We start from the raw sequence: 20,123 nt of genomic DNA, 5'->3' as shown, positions 1-20,123 counted from the left end.
ACGCGGCAGCTGCACGGGAACCTTTGTTTCACCCGGATGCCCAGAGACTCCTCCCTTCCAAGCCTTTGGGAACGCCAATGATTCAGGGAATAGGAAGCAGTAGGTGCAATATAATTCCTGTTAGCAGAAGGCAACTGGCTCCGGGTAGAAACTTCCGGGTAACAGCAGAGGGTGAGAAAACAAAGCAAAAAAACCCACCGACTGGCCCGTACGGGGTTCGAACCCGCGACCTTGGCGTTATTAGCACCATGCTCTAACCAACTGAGCTAACCGGCCAGTTTACCACACTACCTCGAATCTTGATATAGGGTATTGCTACCATAAAAGCAGTGTAAACCCCAACATATGGGTTTAACCATGCTCTAAAGGTCTCCCAAATACGAACAAATCCTAATAGCCAGGAAGAAATGGCCTCCCAGTAGCTCTGAAAGATGTGCCTCAGCTCATCTTTCCACCTCTCCACCTATCAGTCCCCAGTAAAGAAATGCGGCAACACCAGCCAAATGCATTGGTATCTCCAAATTGTTCCTAGATCCCCTAATTCTGTGGTTGTGATTTTGGAGTACCTTCTGGTCTCATGGTATATTGATCAAGGATCTGCCTTAGGCCGGGCCCTTGGGAAACCTACAGGGCTGCCCATAGCCTGGGGCCCTATAGCACAAGCACCCAGAGTCCTCACCTGCCCCTGCTTGTGCCTGGCACTTACCTCCCCCTACACCTTCTTTGTGCTTGTTAACACCTCTAGGCGTTCATACTTGACTTCCTGCAGGGCCCAGCCTTACTGACTGAGACTATCATAGCTATGCTCTCTGCCTTGCCGCCAACTCCCCAATTTACTTCCATTACAGACTGACTTTGCTATCATTTCTTCTGCTGGACCAAAAGCTCTTCTCTTCCAAATCACTTTCCACCTTTGGCCCTGGTGGCAAAGGGCTGAAATGATGATGAACGACTAGGAGTTCCTAGGAGGTGGACAACTAGGAGGCAGGAGGCCTGGGACCCCAGAAATGAGTACCAGTGAGAAATGACACCAGAGGGCTTCATTGCACGTCAGTGGGCCTGTCACCATCACCCCACAGCGAGCAAGTCTTTTGTTCCCTCAGCTCCTACCACAAAGTCAGAACCCAGGTGCTCAGGGCTGCCTGTGAATGCAGGTGCCTTGTCCCAATCAGAGGAAATATCAATAGTGCCATGATTTCCTGTTTCCACAATTTTGCCAAGGCAGGCTGGCACCAGAACACCAAAGAAGGGAAATTATAGTGGAGTAGCAGTTTGTGAATCTGGAGTCCTTGGTTCAATCACAGAACAAATGGGGGAGAAGCCAGGACCTAGGCCTTCAGGTTTTCAGCAAGGAAGGACTCTCAGGCCATCCTTGCAGTTCAGTTAACAGGAGGAAGCAAGGATCCCCAGAGAGCTGGAGTACTCTGACTCTCGGATAGAAAGGCAGGACAATCGGAGCCTGGGGTTCACATGAGTTAGGAAAGGGAGCTCTCCACACTGGAATCGCTGTAGCCGAGGAGGTTCTGAGGTGGGAATAGAGGAAAAACACGTCTCAGGCATGTGGCTTTTAGTTCCCACCCACCATTCTCCTCCCTAACTCCAGAAATTCCCCCATCAGTCCCTCATCCCTCTTCCTCCCAGAGACCCATCTATCTGTATCACCATGATCCCCCCATCTCCAACCTTACCTAATGGGACAATCTTAGACGGTTTCCTTTCCAGCTCAAAAGAAAGCACAATAGGACGGAGGACAGAGGGGCTGGTACAAAGTGTCCAGAGGAACATGGTCATGGGCTCATCAACCCCAGCTGAAGACTAGAAAGAGAAGGTCAAGGTTAACTGGCTCTTAAACCCTCTGCCAAAAGCCCAGGAATTTGGGTATCCGAGTCCCTCCCTCCCAGCCACATCACACCTCAAGTTGGGCTCCAGGCCCTGCAAACTGCAAGACCACTCTGCCTGGCACTCGGACAAACTCTAGGAGGGAGGCCCACTCTTTAGGACACAGCCCTAGTGCTGCTGCCACATGGTGATTCCTACAGGTCACCACGGCTTCGGCAGTCCCATCCTCCACCAGGAGCCTATGGGGAGCAGGAGGAAATAAAAACGCCTACAGCAACCCAGGTTGCCAACACCCTGGACCCAACATGCCTCCCTCCCCACTGTTTGCAGTCTTTGGCTCAAAGACTTAGGAGCTTACCCTCATTCATTCGTTCAAAAAATATTAAGCAATTCTCATGAGCCAGGAATTATGCTAATGTAGAAATTGCAGATAGACAAAGTGGTCTAATAAGTAAATGGCACAATGGGTGCCCGCCTTGTGCTCTCACCTGATGATGGCCTGGCTTACAGCTGTCTGTGTAGGGCAAGTGGGGCCCAGGCGAGTGCACTTTCCCTGGGATGAATACAGTGGTTGGAAAAGTCCTCTTGGTCCCATCACATCCCTCCGGCACTCCATACCCAGTTCAGCCTGTTCCTTCCCTCCCTTACCTGCCGGCAGATGCTGGTACAATAAGCACACACCCAGAACAGCTGAAGGCTGAAGACAGAGACGATATGGCAAGAGGTAGTGGCCTGGAATGGGGACTGACCACCCTGCAGAAGTTCAGCCAGGTAGATGTGGGGCAGGGGAACGCTAAATAAATACAGGAAGACAGAGACAGGGGTCAAGATAACAGAACAGGCAAAGGGGTTCTGAAAGCAGGGTGGGTCTAGGAGGACTTAGAGGGCATCAGGATGGGGACAGCAGTGGGCTCCATGCACTCCTAGAAGCCCCATCCCCTCCCCCCATTTTAATTCCTGATCTCGGATAGTCATTGGTTATTTTTCAGGTTTGAACACCATGATGTTAGCCAAGAAATATTTGCATGTTAAGACTGAAAAGCCTTTAAAAGCCTAGAACACTAAATGATTCTGAGTACAATGATAGGCACAGAGCATTTTTTATTTGGAGTAGAGTAGCTCCTCTGACTCAACACATCTTGTTGGGAATGGCGAAGACTGTAATGATGGCAAAATCTTCAGAACCAGGGACATGTGGGAGATGCAGATGTGAAGCCAGGAAGTTTAGGGGTTGGGGTCTGGGCACTGACCTGATGGTGATCTCACGGGGAAAACTCAGGACCTGCACATAAGTGGATGACCGGAAACAACAATAAACATTGTGAGATCTGCAAGTCGAAGAGGAATAGTGAGTGACCAGGAAGACAAGGCAAATTGGGGTAGAAGCTGGGACTCAGAGATCAAGCACCACAGAGTGGCCACTCCCCCTGAGGGCCATACCCTAGCCATGGCCCTACCAAAGCTAGGGGAAGACTAGGAGGAGGACCAGCCTGCAACACCTTGTGAGGGTACTGGGCACAAATGGCAGACTGATATATGGAGAGCTGTATGAAAGAGAAGGGGTTGCTGCAGCAAAGTTAAGCAGGGGTGAACATTCCAGAGAGCCACATCAGTAGCAAGAGGAGGCAGGTGACACTACACATCTTCACCTGGAAACCCTTTTCTCCAACTGGCTAAAGTGGACCCGGGCTCCTGGAAGGAGTCCTAGTGAAGGAGGCAAGTGTGGGTCTTCGATATATATGTCCAGGTGAGGGGGGAATTCACATTCAGCAGTCTCAAGAGCGACCGTTAGCTTCACACACCTTCTCATGGCCCCCATGTTCCCTGTAGAAGGAAGGTGGGTGTTAGTAGGATCTGTGAAGTCCACAAAGTCCCATCACTCTATTTCACACCTTCCCCACAAAGGAAGGGTCATTACCCAGTTTCATCCAGAGAGACGCCACAAGGGGTTCACATAGTGTCCGTGACAAAATCTCAGCGGAGAAAGACACCAAGGAATCTGTGAAACTGGAAGGTCAGGGAAATACACTGAGAATGGATGCACAAGAAAGCACAGAGTGGAGACAGTCAGATCCAAGGCAGAAAATGGAGCTAAAGTATCTGCTAGAACTTCATATATAAAGTCCTGAAAAAACCTGAGCTCTGCCACACTGCACACTAAGGGTAACAGGGCCTATGGGAAAAAGAGGGTTGTGGCAGATCATTCAAAACCCGCACAGGGTGGCTCACACCCCTAAATCCCAGCACTTTGGGAGGCTGAGGTGGGAGGCTCACTTAAGGTCAAGAGCTCGAGACCAACCTGGCCAACATGGTGAAACCCTGTCTCTACTAAAAATACAAAAAAATTAGCTGGGCGTGGTGGCGTGCACCCCTATAATCCCAGCTATTTGGGAGGCTGAAGCGGGATAATCCCTTGAACCAGGGAAGTAGAGGTTTCAGTGAGCTGAGATCAGGCCATTGCACTCCGGCTTACGCAACAGAGTGAGACTCCATCTCAAAAAACAAAAACAAAAACAAAAAAACCAAACAAACAAAAACAACAATAACAAAAGAAATACCTCCTGCAGCAGAAAATGAAGTCTTCACCAAACCCAGCTAGCTTGGGAGAAGAGAGAGTGGCCAAATTAACCAGAGGGGCTTGGTGGACATTTACTTGTCACTGAGCAGGTCGGTCAGTGAGGATTCAGGCAATGCCTTGTTTGCATCCAGCACATCTTGGATGTCCTGGGAGCTTTCAAGCTCCAGAGTCCAGTTGTCCTGGACAGTGAGGCAGGATGCACAGCCAGCCAACTCCAGAGGACGCCGAGATATGCAGGATGAACCATCCTTCTCAAACAACATTGGTGTCTGCACGGAAATGGGAAGATGACTGCCTGTGAGTGTGTGCTAGTCCAGTGGGAGGTTCACAAAATATTCTGACCCAATTTTGTTCTTTCTGGAGCATGGAGAAGGGAGTGTGTCAACACACACAGGCTTTCTGGTGTATCTAAATCTGGCCTTCTTCCAGGAGGCCTAGAGAGTGACCAGGCACTGGCACGCCCTCTTTAGACCCCAACCCCAAAAAAGCTTTCTGTGGAAAGGTATGATGAAGTAGGACACTCACAGGGGGGCCAGGAGCTACGAGTCGGTACACTTGTCCCGGGTGCAAGAACTCAAACCAGCGGACTGAAGAGCCAAAGAAAATGAGGTGAACCTGGGAGGATGGAGAGCAAAGTGCTGGGATCCTAGCCAGAGGCTCAGGGCACAGGTCAGGTCCTGGGTCCCTGGAGTCCCAGTTTACCTTCTGATCCTTGTCGTCATTTCCCTGGGGCTCGGGCAGCCCCCATCCAGTCCCCTCCTTCCTCTGGGTGCCCCCAAGCCAGCTCCCCAACACACAGAAACTGAGGGCGGGCTTGGGCACCTCTGGACTTGCTCCTGGGGGGACACAAAAATTACGCTTCATGAGGGCCTCCTTGTGGCAGAGCAAGAAGAGCCGGCTCTGTCCTAGGTGGGGTCCCTCTGGGCCAGTGGGATCTGTCTGAGGTGTTGAGGGTGTTGCTGAATGAAGGGAGGGTCTGGGCACAGGCAGGATCAGGGCATCAGCCAGAAAGAACTGGACATAGACTCTGTTGGGAGAGAGAAGGAATAGATTTCTTAGTGATGCAGGCATTGGGTATTTTGGTCCCCAGCATCCCACTCCTTTCACCAGGCCCTTCCTTCCCCACAGACTTAAGACAACCATGACCCCAAGGAGCCAACCTGGCCTGCTGCTTCTGGATGAAGTCTGGCATGCTCAGCTCCTTCCAGGAAGGGAAGCTGCTTCTCACGTCCCTCTCTATGATCAACTGAAACCTCTCTGCCTGCACCAGGCAGCCTAGAGGAAGAAAGTTTTCTATTTTGACAAGAAAGGAGACCTGTGGGGTGGGTTGCAAGGCAGACCATCCTACCGGTCTCACTGCCCATCCCAGGCCAGAGCTGCTGCCCTAACATGACACGAAAGCCCACACCTGACCCCCACCTTAGAGGGGTGACACCTTCTCTCCAAACTAAGAATGTAGGAGACACAGTTGTAATCTTGGAGTGCATGTTAGGAGCTATGGTGGAGAAATGCATGCTGGAAATTCTGGCTAGGGGTCCTCTTGCTCCTGTTCTCTGCCTGCCATACCAGTCTCCCGGAAGTTGTTGATTGACATGTGTCACATTAGCATCTCTAGTAAATCCCAGCAGACTTTTCCTCCCAGGCTACCCTGGCTATGAGAACCACCACCCCAATACCATCTTCTTTCCACATCTGAACTCCAGACCTATCAACCGTGGGTCACTGAGGGGTTGAGAGTGCTTGGCCAGGAGCAGGCAGGGCAGGGAACCACTTTGGTCCCGAAGTTGCAGACAACCTTTATGAGATGAAGCCACCAGAACCCCAAGTAAAACCTGCAAGAAGATGAAGGTTATCAAATGCTTATTCAGCAAATACTGAGCATCTACGGTTTGCCAGATTCTGTATTACATGGTAAAGCTACAAAATGAACAAAAAAAGACATGTCTCTGGCTTCAAAGAATTTATATTCAAGTGGGGAAGACAGACATAAAAAAACACACACACACGCATTCACACATTTAGTAGGAAAAGAGAAAAGGCACGAATAGAGGTTACAGGTAAGAGGCCATGCGGGATCTCACAAGACACAATGAGACGTTTGACTTTACTTTATATGCATTGGGAGAGGCATGCAAAGAATTTAAGCTGGGTGCAGTGGCTCACGCCTATAATCCTAGCACTTTGGGAGGCCAAGGCAGAAGGATCACTTGAGCTCAGGAGGTGGAGATCAGCCTGGCAACATAGTGAGACCCCATCTCTAAAAATTAAAAAGTGTAAAAATTAACCCAGGCTGGGTGCAGTGGCTCATGCCTGTAATCCCAGCACTTTGGGAGGCTGAGGCAGGCAGATCACTCGAGTCCAGGAATTCGAGACCAGCCTGGGAAACATGGCAAAATCCCATCTCTATAAAAACACAAAAATTAGCTGGACGTGGTGATGGATGCCTACAGTCCCAGCTACTCAGGAGGCTGAGGTGGGAGGACTGCTTAAGCCCGGGAGGCAAGGTTGCAGTGAGCCAAGATAGTGCCTCTGCACTCTAGCCTGGGTGACAAAGCAAGACTCTGTCCCCAAAAAATAAAAAAAAATTAGCCAGGGACGGTGGTGAACGCCCGTAGTCTCAGCTACTTGGGAGGCTGAGGTGGGAGGATCACTGGAACCTGGGAGGTCGAGGCTGCAATGAGCCATGATCGCGCCAATGCACTCTAGCCTGGGCTACAGAGCAAGATCCTGTCTTGAAAAAAAGGATTTAAACAAGAGAGTTCTGTAATACAAGTTTCACTTTTTTTTAAAACTTCCTCTTTTTTTTCCTGAGTCTTGCTCTGTTGCCCTGGCTGGAGTGCAGTGGTGTGATCTTGGCTCACTATACCCTTGATCTCTCAGGCTCAAGCGATCCTACCTCAGCCTCCTGAGTAGCTGGGACCATAGGCACATGCCACCACACCTAATTAAAACAATTTTTTTGTAGCAACAAGGTCTCTCTACCCAGGCTGGTCTCAAACTCCTGGGCTCCAGTGATCCTCATGCCTTAGCCTCCCAAAGTGTTGGGATTACAGGCATGAGCCACTGTGCCTGGCATATGCCCCCTTTCTAGTTGCTGCAGAGAGAATGAATTGGGGGGGCCAACAACAGATGAAGTGGTCTGCTTAGAAGGCTAGTGTAGTCAAAATGACAAAAAAATGATAGTAACCGAGACTAGGGTCGTGGCAATAAGGATGACAAAAAAAGGAAGTCCCCTGAGCCCTGCTAGGGTTCCCCTTACCTGGGCTGGGTGGAAGGCAGAGGGCAGCAGACAGAGCCAGGACCAAGCCAGGCGGCGATTGAGTTGGCAGCTGGGCAGGTGGGAGGCCTCCGGGAGGGGCAGAAGGGCCTTAGGGTCAAAGGAGGCCCAGGCCTTACGCTGTCCTTCGTCTTTCAGGGTGGCCAGAGTGGGGAAGGAGGAGGGAGTATGCAGCCGAGTGTACTGTCAAGGAGAGAAGAGAAATCGGGTGTGTGTCCCATGGGCCCCAGGTGTCCTCCAGTGTTCTGCCACCATCCTTCCCCCACATCCTCATACTTTCTGGAGGGGACAGTGATGTGGCTCTTCAAGGATCTCATTGTGTGCATTCCGAACAGGGCTGCCTGGCGGAGCCAGAAGATCCAGGGTAGGAGCCAGGAGTTGCAGTCCCAGGCTGGGGCTCCCAGGAGAGGAATGTTGCAGGAACTGGTGGTGTCTCAGCACATGGGGACACAGCCTTGGCCAGGAAAAGCAGGGCAGTCACTTCCCCTGAAGAGCCTGCCTCTTCAAGAATCCTCCTCTCCTTGCCAAGGAAGTGTGCTACTCCCACTGCCTCCCCGCCCTGGGCCCTCAGCCTCCTCACTTGCAGGCCAGCTCCTCCAGGGCCTTGGTAGCCCACAGGTAGAGGGGAAGTCCTAACTGACGTTCCCACACCAACTGCTCGTACAGGGAGGCCCCGTAGGCTTGACGGGATGAGTGAGTCCCAGGCTTCTGACGAGAGAAGCTTTGAAGCAGAACGGCGCCACGGAGGCAGGGGGCGAGCACCGGCCTTCTTGTCCCCCCTCCCACCGACTGGAGCAGGTGAACATCCTGGAGCTGGGGGAAAGCAGAGAAAATGAAAAAGCAGAGATGAAGCCCCCAACTCAATGAACCCAGGCAAAGTTAACTGCACTTTGCCACTGCCTGGGTTCCGGGAAGACGGAAAGCAATTTCTCCCACGTGGGCCGGCCTCACTTTCCATTACAACCCACTCCTGCTGCGGTCAGCCTTCATCTCCCATGAGCTCCACTCAGTCTTGCTGTGGGCTGGGTGGCTCCTGGATGAACAGACATGGCTGACGCTTCTCACCAGGTCGCCTGAGATCATCCTGGCCCCAGATCTGTGCTTCAGCCATCTCCTCCTCCAGCTGAAAGGCCCTTCTGTGAAGGAGATGCTCTGGCCACAACCCCTCCTCACGGTACCCAAGACTCTACTCCTTTTTGATTTAAACTTCTGTCCAAGTTATCCTTAGCCAAAGTGCCCCTAACACACACTTTTTATTTCTATATAACCACCCTGCTGCACAAAAGGAGCCCGTGAAGGTAAGAGAAGCTGCAGAGGTCTCTTCTTGTTATCAGCCCTGAGCTCACATACCTGCAGACACACTCCAGGTCGCATCACCCGTCTGAGACCACGGAACTGCTGGTAGGCAAGGCAGAGCCCCAGCTGCCCATCCAGCTCATAGAGGCCAGCGGGCTCATTCAACACGCCAGTGACTGTTCCCTGCAAACAGGCCGAGGTCCAGTTGACCACTATTTTCTTCTTCTTTGAAGACCCACATTTCCGGCCCCTCAAGCTCTAGGATCTCTCCCTGTGCTCACCGAATAGGACAGGAGTCTAGAATACCGGACAAGACCTTCTGGATCCTTCTTGTCCTCTGAATTGCTGGGCATGGGGAGTGGCTTGGGGTCAGCCTCTAAGAGGGGTCCTTCCAGCTCCAGTTCCAGCTCCTGCACACATTCTGGTTTCAGCAGCAACAGACGGGAGGACTGACTGGTCATCCAAACATGCTGGCGCTGACCACGGATCTTGGACACTCGCAGTTCTGTCAGCACATAGGCCGTACCAGGCCGAAGGGCTCTGTGCCACACCAGCTGGGCAGGGACCTGGCTTGTGCAGAGACAGACAATGTGACACAAGAGACCCCAACACTGCCACTCTGCCAGAGTCCCTTTCCCTCACAATTTGAACTCAGAGCCCTGCCCCCTGTGAGTCTCTACTCACCTCTCCATCTTCCCTATGTCTGCCAACTAAATCTCAGCGTCTCTCCTCTCACGGGAGATGCCAAATATTTCCAAACCACTTCCCCAACATACAAACCATCCCTAAAACTTCCTTCAAAATACATTATTCCACTGAGAAAAGTGTGCCCTATCCCGCCCCATAACACACAAACAACATTCATTCATGTAATCAATATGTATTGAGTATATATGTATCCAGTATTGCGACTGATGTCACGGGAAGTATGACAAACTGTTCTTCTCCAACATAGTAAGGCCCTATTTCTACAAAATACATATATTTTTTAAATTTTTATAAAAAGGAAAAGAAACATTATTCAGATACTTATATGTCATAAAACAATGGTTAGAATAAAAATTAATAATTTATAATTTCTACCTTGGGTACTATGCTCAGTACCTGGGTAAAGGGATCAATCATACCCCAAACCTCAGAATCACAAAATATACCCAGTTAATCAACTTGCACATGTACCTCATGAGTCTAAAAGTTGAAATTATAAAAATAAAATTGTACTAGTTGATGCAAAAAGAGTCAACAGTAAGTACTAAGTTTTTGTTTCTTTGTTTTTTTAATGCCTGTATTCAATGTCTCGATGGTGTTAAGATGAATGATTTCTTTGGTCATCTCCACAAGTGAGCGTGGCAGTTTTTTAAAAGGTCACATACAATCTAAAAGCTGTGTGCTCAAGTGAGTTGCACAGCAGGAAAGTCTACTCCCTAACTCTATGCACAAACATTTCCTGGAATCTTCTCCCAACAGCACTATTCCAGAAAACAGCTCTCCCCAGCTGTCCCCCTTTCCTACGTGGTTCCTCCTATGATGTTATCTTTCCTATTGAAAGTTCTAACACCCTCCCCCACTTCCATGGCTGAAATGAACCCAATCCTCACCTGCACGATGACAGACACGTGGGTGACAGCTGGGTGTGATCTACCAAGAGACAGGATGAAGTAAGCTTTCTGTTTACTTTTCACCAGAGCACTCAATCGAACTAGATTCCCAGCCAGGTTTCGCTGCACACCTCTGAGCTTGTTTCTAAGAAGGAAGAAAAAGCCCTGTAATCCCAGCTACTCAGGAGGCTGAGGGAGGAGAATTACTTGAACCCAGAAGGCAGAGGTTGCAGTGAGCTGAGATAGCGCCATTGGACTCCAGCCTGGGCAGCAGGAGTGAAACTCCATCTCAAAAAGAGAAAAAAAAAAAAAAAAAAGCAGCAGTCATCTTTATTTCTCTTCTTTTTCCCTATAAATGCTGTCCCTTCCACAGTGAAGAATAACCTGGTAGTGATACAAAATGTCCATAGCCCAAAGCTAGGTATGCTAAAAACCTTCGAAATTCTCTCCCCCTTAGGTAAGGCACGGATCCCTTGAAAAACCCTTCTCTTTACCTTCTTTCTAGTCAAAGCCCACTATTCCCTTGATTTGGAACATTCAGTCTCTATTACTATCAATGCCCTTCTTTCTCTCCCTCCACTGACCCAGCATCATCCTCCATTTCACAGTGTCCCGGCCATGCCTAGAGGGGGAAATTACCTGAGCCTGAGCAGGCGGGAAGCACTCTCTGGGTAGAGGACAGGGATAGGCGTGACAGGGCCAGGACTGACGGTCAAGGGAAACACTGGCACAGGGGCATCCCACAGCTCCAAGTGCCCGTCCCCTGAGGAATTCCACCTGGCAGGAGGGAGGTAACTCCAACAGGGGAACAGAAAAAGATGGCCCAACCAAGAAAGGTCCAGGTCTATGAGCTAAAAAAGACCAAGAGCAAGGGTTAATCAGGACCTTAGCATCCTATCTACCCACCCCCCCTTTGTTTCCTCAGAGACTTAATTGCCTTGATCCTTGGACACCATTCTTGTCAGGATCTGAGGCATCTGGCCTCTACCTTCCACTCACCTCACAGCTCAGGACGCCAGTGTTATCTCTCACATAGAGGCTTCCGTTCCTGCACTCTTGTTCCAAGTCTGCCGATAGGTCTGTTAGTGTCCCTAAAAGTAACAGCTGCTCTCGGGGCAGGGGGTTCCCATTTGGTCCAGCCTCTTGGGCCCAGGCCTGGTATGCACTACTGCTCCAGGACAGGTGGCTGCAGCATGGGAGACGCTGGTGAGTCTTGAGGTCCTGTACTGAGACGAAGCTGTAGAGTGAAGGGAACAGAGGTCCTGCAAAGCCAGGTCCAAGCCTGATAAACCCTCAAGAGCCCAGGGAAAGGGTGCAGGGAACATGGACTAAGAGGTGAGTTTGATTGATTAAAGGGGTAAAACCTGGGGCTAAAGGCCTAAGAAAATAAGGATGGGGGCCAGGCACAGTGGCTCATGCCTGTAATCCCAGCACTTTGGGAGGCCGAGGTGGGAGGATCACCTGAGGTCAGGAGTTTGAAACCAGCCTGGCCAACATGGTGAAACCCCCTCTCTACCAAAAATATAAAATTAGCCAGGCACGGTGGCGAGCACCTGTAATCCCAGCTATTCGGGAGGCTGAGGCAGAATTGCTTGAATCTGGGAGGCGGAGGTTGCAGTGAGCAGAGATCGTGACACTGCACTCCAGCCTGGGCCACAAGAGCGAAATTCCATCACAAAAAAAAAAAAAAGAAATTACTTTGGAATTAATGTAACGAAATATCATTTAATGCCTACCAAATAGGCAAAAATAAATAAAAATAATTTTTTAACCAAGGTAAACACAGGCTCAAGACATGCATATACACTATTGGCCGGGTGCGGTGGCTCACGCCTGTAATCCCAGCACTCTGGGAGGCTGAGGTGGGCGGATCACCTGAGGTCAGGAGTTCAAGACCAGCCTGGCCAACATGGCAAAACCCCATCTCTGCAAAAATACAAAAACTAGCCAGGTGTGGTGGCAGGCATCTGCAATCCCAGCTTCTTGGAAGGCTGAGACAGGAGAATCGCTTGAACCTGGGAGGTGGAACTTGCAGTGAGCCGAGATGATGCCATTGCACTCCAGCCTGGATGACAGAGCAAGACTCCATCTCAAAAAACAAACAAACAACCACAAACAAAAAAAGAAGTATAATGTTAAGCACAAAAAACAGGCAGGGGCTGGGTGCAATGGTTCACACCTATAATCCCAGCACTCTGGAAGACCGCGACGGCAGATCACCTGAGGTCAGGAATTCGATACCAGCACGGCCAGTGGTGAAACCCCATCTCTACTTAAAAATACAAAAATTAGCTGGTGTGGTGGCGCATAGTCCCAGCTACCGAAGAGGCAGTAGAATCACTTGAACCCAGGAGGCAGAGGTTGCAGTGGGCCGAGATCATGCCACTGCACTCCAGCCTGGGCAACAGAATGAGACTCCGTCTTAAAAAAAAAAAAAAAAAGGCCAGGCACGGTGGCTCATGCCTATAATGCCAACACCTTGGGAGGCCACGGTAGGAGGACTGCTTGAGCCTAGGGGTTCGAGACCAGTGTGGCATGTACCTGTGGTCCTAGCTATGTGGGAGGCTGAGGCAGGAGAATTGCTTGAGCCCAGGAGGTAAAGGCTGTGAGCTGTGTTTGCACCACTGCACTAGAGCCTGGGGGACAGAGTGAGACCCTGTCTCAAAAAAAAACAACAAAAAAAAAGGCAACTCACAGAGGGTATTTACATAGGGTATGGTACCATTTATTTAAAGTCTACACGTATGCAAAACTCTACATTATATTGCTTAAGGATAGATGCATGTGTAGTAAAAATATTAAAATATTTATTAGAATAATATATCCCATCTTCAAGATAGTGATTACTTTTTTTTTTTTTTTAATATGGAGTGCAATGGTGCGATCTCGGCTCACTGCTGGAGTGCAATGGTGTGATCTCGGCTCACTGTAACCTCTGCCTCCCGGGTTCAAGCGATTCTCCTGCCTCAGCCTCTGAGTAGCTGGGGATTGCAGGCACCCACCACCACACCTGGCTAATTTTTGTATTTTTTTTAGTAGAGACGGTGTTTCAGCACATTGGCCAGGCTGACCTCGAACTGCCAACCTCAGGTAATCTACCTGGCCTTGGCCTCCCAAAGTGTTGGGATTATAGGCATGAGCCACTGTGCCTGGCCAATAGTGATTACTTCTATGAGGAGATAAATAGGTTTCTTTTGCAGGACTTGTCATAGCCTCTAATATGTTAATAAACCCTATGACTCTCCCAGAGAAGTTTATCATACTCAATGTCCCTCACACTTACTTAGCTATGAACCCCTTTTCTTGTGCTTTACTAACATTGCCTAGAACACTTTTGGAAATGATAGTGTAGAAAAAAAAAAAAAAAAAAAATATATATATATATATATACATACATATATATAAAACAAAAACACACTCTCGGAAGCCCTAAAACTCACATCTTAAACACAATGATCTGTACTTGGTAATGTCAAACAGCTCTCTGTATCTTTGTTTCCTAATACACAAAATAAAGATAACACCAGCCTCTCTCCCCACTTTGAGAGTTCTTTTTCCAAATTTTCCTTCTCTCTTCCCCTCCTTTTCTTTAATCTTGAGCCAATTCGGGAGAACTTTAGGAAAAGGAAAGCTTGACAGCGTTAGAACAAAAAAGCTCTGCAGAAGGGGTATGTTTAGACTACTTTGTCCTCCACTCACTCTCTCACTTGCCCTTTTTCTAACTATAGAACCTTACTTTTCAATCCTGAATTCAATACCCACCCCTGCCCAGCCCCTGCAACCGCCACCTCTCCTTACCTATAGCTGAGGGGCAGTGTAGAAGCTTGGTTCCTTCCCTGGGACAACCAGACAGTCTTCACACAATCAATTACCGATGGAGTCAACTGGACATTAGGCTCCTTGACAGCTGGACATAGGGTCTTTTGGATGAAGACCTGAGCATCCTCAAGCCAGGCTTGTTCCTGAAGAAAGTGAATTTAGTTAAAACATCTTGACTATCTGGCCCAACAAGGAAACTTGGGAAGAATAAAGGACTAGAAAAAAATACCCAGGCTGGGTGCAGTGGCTCACTCCTGTAATCCCAACACTTTGGGAGGCTGAGGCAGGCAGATCACTTGAGGTTGGGAGTTCAAGACCAGCCTGACCAACATGGTGAAACCCTGTCTCTACTAAAAACACAAAATTAGCCGGGGGTGGTGGTGCGCACCTGTAATCCCAGCTACTTGGGAGGCTGAGGCAGGAGAACTGCTTGAACCCAGGAGGCGGAGGTTGTGGTGAGCCAAGATCGAGCCATTGCACTCCAGCCTGGGCAACAAGAGCAAAACTCCGTCTCAAAAAAAAAGAAAAGAATATCCAGAGGGCACATGAAATGAAGATCAAAAGTAAAGGAGTTTAGAACTTGAAGAAACCTTAAAAGTCTTAGTCCAGCCATACCGTAGACAGCTGGCCATCCAGCTTTGGTCTTGCCCCTTTCTCTAACAAACTTGTACTCATGCCATCTTACATGGAATCTGGTTCTCAAGTCAGTACGTTGAAGAGCAAGAATGGACAAAAACATTGTTTTTTTTTTTTGAGACGGAGTCTCGCTCTGTCGCCCAGGCTGGAGTGCAGTGGCGCAATCTCGGCTCACTGCAAGCTCCGCCTCCCGGGTTCACGCCATTCTCCTGCCTCAGCCTCCTGAGTAGACAAAAACATTGTTGAACAATCCTTTAAACTATTCATAAAGAATAGGACAGGCTGGGTGCAGTGGCTCACGCTTGTAATCCCAGCACTTTGGGAGGCCAAAGCGGGTGGATTGCTTGAGTCCAGGAGTTCAAGAACAGCCTGGACAACATGGCGAAATCATGTCTCTACAAAAATACAAAAAGCCAGGCGTGGTGGCACATGCCTGTGGTTCCAGCTACTCGGGAGGCTGAGGTGGGAGGATCACCTGAGCCTGGGGCAGTTGAAACTTCAGTGAACCCGGATGGCGCCACTGCACTCTGGCCTGGGTGACAGAGTGAGACGCTGTCTCAAAAAAACCAAAACCAAAAATGAGTAAGACATAGTGCCATACTATGTATAAGTGCCTAATAGTGGACAGTACATAAAAAGGACATAGGCAGAGTATAATTTTTAATCATCTCCTTTTTTTATTCAAATGTATGCGTTTCCCACAAGCTAAATATATGCAAGACACAACCTCACTCAATTTGTTTCCTGTTGTCTTTTCAGCTAAGGTGTGGGCTTCCTGAGGAGGATATGGACTATCTTTGTATACCTGACACAGATTCTGGACACATAGTTGCCATGATGTGTAGATAACTTTAGGGAAACGGACCAGTTTGGCCTACTCCCAGTGCTAGGCAGCTTTAACACACTTGGTAGTAGGCCCTTTATCTTTCTCCCTTAATGCTACTTCTAAGCCACTACAGCTCCTTCCCTGGTACTCCAAGGCTCATATATTAACATCCTGGTCAATCCTTCACATTCTTCTTTTTTTTTTTTTGAGATGGAGTCTTGCTCTGTTGCCCAGGCTGGAGTGCAATGGCGCAATCTCGGCTCACTGCAACCTCCGCCTTCCGGGTTCAATCGATTCTCCTGCCCCAGCCTCCCAAGTAGCTGGGATTACAGGCATCCACCACCACGCCCAGCTAATTTTTTATATTTTTAGTAGAGACGAAGTTTCACCATGTTGGCCAAGCTGGTTTCAAACTCCTGAACTCAAGTGATCTGCCCACCTCAGCCTCCCAAAGTGCTAGGATTACACACGTGAGCCACCGCGCCTGGCCTTTCACATTCTTCTAATCTTAAGGAGCTTGAAAAGAGCTAGAAAAGCCAGTCTTCCATGGAATCAACCTAAATGCACATCAACAGTAGACTGGATAAAGAAAACGTGGTACATATACACCATGGAATACTATGCAGCCATAAAAAAGAATGAGATCATGTTCTCTGCTACAACATGGATGCAGTTGGAGACCATTATCCTTAGCAAACTAACCCAAGAACAGAAAACCAAATACTGCACTTTTGTTCCCACTTATAAGTGGGAGCTACATAATGAGAACACATGAACACAAAGAGGGAAATAACAGACATTGGGGCCTACTTGAGGGTGAGAAGCGAGAGATCGGAAAAAATACCCCTCAAGTACTATGCTTAGTACAGGGGTGATGAAATAATCTCTATACCAAACCCCCATGACACGAGGTTACCTACATAATAAACCTGTGCACGTCCCCCTGAATCTAAAATAAAAGTTAAAAGGAAAAAAAAAGTCTCCAAGTTCTAGATGTCTTCAGCATCCTTGTGGCCAGCCCTACCCACTGACCTTCAGCCCACTTCAGCCACACCCTCATTCATGGTCAGAGTTGTGGAAAGCAGACCAAATCACCATTCAGAGTTGCCCCACCAGTATAAGCAAAGTTCCAACTCTCACACTTTTTGTCTTCCTCTCCCAGTATTCTTTTGTAGTTCCTGTTTCTTGGATGGCCTATCCTTTGCTTGGTGCACTGAATACTATTGTCTCTCAAAGTGATTCCATGGCCTCAAGGTAAAATTACCTAAGTTTTGTTAAAAAGGCAAATTCATGTTTTTATCTACGAATAAAAATGGAGCAGACTGGATGTGGTGGCTCTCGCCTGTAATCCCAGCACTTTGGGGAGCCAAGGCGGATCGCTTGAGCGCAGTAGTTCACCACTAGCCTGGGCAACAAGGCAAAGACCCATCTCTACAAAAAAGAAAAATTAGCTGGGCATGGTGGCTCGTGCCTGTAGTCCCAGCTCCCAGCTACTCGGGAGGCTGAGGTGGGAGGATCACCTGAGCCTGGGAAGGTTGAGACCCGCCTGGGCAACATGGTGAAACTCTAAAACAATTCAAAATTAGCCGGGTTAGCCGGGCATGGTAGCACACGCCAGTAGTCCCAGCTACTTGGGAGGCTGAGGTGGGAGGATCACTTGAGCCCAGGGAGGTGGAGGCTGCAGTGAGCCATGATGGTGCCACTGCACTCAAGCATGGGTGACCTTGTTTCAAAAAAAAAAAAGGAGGGGGGAAGACCCAGATTAATACAGGCTGAAGTTTAAGAACACAATATGCTTTCCCACAATTATCTCAACCACTGCATGGGTTTAACAGCCATGGCCAGATGATAATTGTTCCTGTATGTCTACTTTAGCTGAGATCTCATTCCTGGGCTTTAGTCCTATCCATCTGCCAGACTCTCCGTGGTCAATCCACAGGCAGCACACATGCCCAATACTGAACTTTCCACAAAACCCTCTCCTTTTCTAGAACTCTTCTAGTGTTATGTTCACTAACTTAGCAAATAGTACCCTTAACCAAATAGTTGTTCTATCCTGAAACCTAGATGACCTCCTTAACTCCTTCCTTTCCCTACATAGGCCCCAGTCCTGGCTGGGTGCGGTGGCTCACGCCTGTAATCCCAGCACTTTCCGAGGCCGAGGCGGGCAGATCATGAGGTCAGGAGATCGAGACCATCCTGGCTAACATGGTGAAACCCCGTCTGTACTTAAAAAAAAGAAAAAAAATACAAAAGTGAGCTGGGCATGGCGGCGCCTGCCTGTATGCCTGTAATTCCAGCTACTCGGGAGGCTGAGGCAGAAGAATCGCCTCAACCTGGGAGGCAGAGGTTGCAGTGAGCCGAGATCGCGTCACTGCACTCCAGCCTGGTGACAAAGCTAGACTCCGTCTCAAAAAAAAAAAAAAAAAAAAAACCCACACACAAACCAATCCTTTAGATTGTATTTTCTTAACATCTTTTTAATCTATCATCTATCTATCTATCTATCTATCTATCTATCTATCTATCTATCTATCTATCTATCTAAGACGGAGTCTGGTTCTGTCGTCCAGGCTAGATTGCAGTGGCGCAATCTCGGCTCACTGCAACCTCCACTTCCCTTGTTCAAGCGATTCTCCTGCCTCAGCTTCCTGAGCAGCTGGGATTACAGGCGTGTGCCACCACACCCAATTACCCTCATGTTAAAGTCACTGCTTAGCAAGAGGTACAAAACTGTCAGCTCTGACCCCTCCACCACCACCCAATTGAACTTTTGAGTTTTTCAGACACCTGCTCTATCCTCCAGCCTTTGAACATGTTTCCTTCCGTCCTGAAACCCCTTCCGGCGTTTTTTTTTTTTTTTTTTTGACAGAGTCTCGCTCTGTTGCCCAGGCTGGAGTGCAGTGGCACAATCTCAGCTCACTGCAGTCTCCGTCTACCCGGTTCAAACGATTCTCCTGCCTCAGCCTTCTGAGTAGCTGGAATTACAGGTGCGCGCCACCACGCCCGGCTAATTTTTGTATTTTTAGTAGAGATGGGGTTTCACCATGTTGGTCAGGCTGGTCTCGAACTCCTGACCTCAAGTGATCCGCCCGCCTCCGCCTCCCACAGTGCTGGATTACAAGCGTGAGCCACCACACCCGGTCCCTTTCGGCGCTTTTTGCCTTCTACACGCACTTCGGGTCTCAGACGCTTTTTCTTATTATGGTTGCCCTTTTCCCCTACAGCTCCGTCAAGGGTCTTCTCCAGGAACCCACAGCCCCATAGCTCCCCCATTAACCTGCTCCTGGTTTCCCACCGGGCCTAAACAGTAGAGAGTGAACGGAGACCAGTTTAAGGCTCACAGCGGGCGCCGCGTGAATGAGGGAATAAACATTCGCAGAACCAGTAAGAGGTAGGAGCGGACCGACTCACAACTCCTTCACCCATTGGCCGGACGCGGCCAGCCAGCCCAAAGAGACAAGGCAGAGGAAATAGGAAGAGAAGGAATATCTGTGACAAACAAGAAAAAAGGAACAAGGGACGTAATAGCAGCACTCACGGAGGAAAGGGCCTGATCCCGGCCAGCCGCCATGATGCGCCGGAGCTCCGCCCCCGGGAGGGGCAGGTGCTCGCTTGAGGGTGGGAGTGGGGGGGGGGGCGGTCGGTGACGTCACTGGTGAGCGGGTTTACTCGCCACCTCCAGCTCCTTCTAGCTGCTCACCCCCTCGCATCCTAGAGACTCCGCGAGGCGCCTCGGTGCACCATCCCAACTCCCGACACCCCTGTCTCTTTTCTCTGATTTTTTTTTTTTAAGACGAAGCCTGGCTCTGTCGCCCAGGCTGGAGTGCAGTGGCGCGATCTGGGCTCACTGCAACCCCCGCCTCCCAGGTTCAAGCGATTCTCCGGCCTCAGCCTCCTGAGTAGCTAGGATTACAGGCACCTGCCACCACGCCCGTCTACTTTTTTTTTTTTTTTTTTGTATTTTTAGTAGAGACGGGGTTTCACCACGTGCCCAGGCTGGTCTCAAACTCCTGACCTCGGGTGATCCACCTGCCTCAGCCTCCCAAAGTGCTGGGATTACAAGCGTGAACCACAGCCCCTGGCTCTCTCTGATTTTTTTGAGACAAGGTCTCGCTCTATCGCCCAGGCTGGAGTGCAGCGGCGCCATCTCGGTTCACTGCAGCCTCGACCTCCCGGGCTCAAGCGATCCTCCCACCTCAGCCCACCGAGTAGCTGGGATCACAGGCGTGCACCACCACACCCGGCTAATTT

General features: G+C 49.5%; 1 protein-coding gene and 1 non-coding gene across 4 annotated transcripts; both read right to left on the bottom strand.

The window, feature by feature from the left end:
- Nucleotides 1-104: 104 nt before the first annotated feature.
- CTC1 (CST telomere replication complex component 1) lies at nt 105-19,496 on the bottom strand. 3 transcript variants are annotated; one of them, XM_030799909.1, is made up of 23 exons: nt 19,411-19,496; nt 14,387-14,550; nt 11,588-11,825; nt 11,228-11,439; nt 10,589-10,733; nt 9,272-9,556; nt 9,045-9,173; nt 8,275-8,507; nt 7,971-8,148; nt 7,677-7,877; nt 6,123-6,249; nt 5,578-5,692; nt 5,120-5,444; nt 4,943-5,032; nt 4,493-4,686; nt 3,758-3,846; nt 3,489-3,663; nt 3,090-3,167; nt 2,488-2,632; nt 2,328-2,392; nt 1,913-2,078; nt 1,689-1,815; nt 105-1,523 (listed from the first exon to the last, which is right to left on the bottom strand). In XM_030799909.1, exons 1-23 carry the CDS (start codon nt 19,441-19,443, stop codon nt 1,384-1,386), a joined length of 3,654 nt encoding a protein of 1,217 aa, XP_030655769.1. In that variant the 5' UTR covers nt 19,444-19,496; the 3' UTR covers nt 105-1,383. The 3 variants fall into 3 exon arrangements, with proteins under 3 accessions (XP_030655769.1, XP_030655771.1, XP_030655770.1); XM_030799911.1 differs by lacking the exons at nt 11,228-11,439; nt 11,588-11,825; nt 14,387-14,550; nt 19,411-19,496 and having other exon boundaries at nt 9,272-9,560; nt 10,589-10,652; XM_030799910.1 differs by lacking the exons at nt 105-1,523; nt 1,689-1,815; nt 1,913-2,078; nt 2,328-2,392 and having other exon boundaries at nt 2,572-2,632; nt 3,090-3,121.
- TRNAI-AAU lies at nt 203-276 on the bottom strand. Its single transcript has one exon. It is a non-coding gene; the product is annotated as a tRNA-Ile (tRNA).
- Nucleotides 19,497-20,123: the final 627 nt, after the last annotated feature.

The sequence above is a fragment of the Nomascus leucogenys genome, chromosome 19, assembly GCF_006542625.1.
Source record: "Nomascus leucogenys isolate Asia chromosome 19, Asia_NLE_v1, whole genome shotgun sequence".
Classification (NCBI taxonomy): domain Eukaryota; kingdom Metazoa; phylum Chordata; class Mammalia; order Primates; family Hylobatidae; genus Nomascus; species Nomascus leucogenys.
The sequence above is the reverse complement of the archived record's forward strand: the minus strand, read 5'-3'. Positions and strand labels throughout refer to the sequence as shown.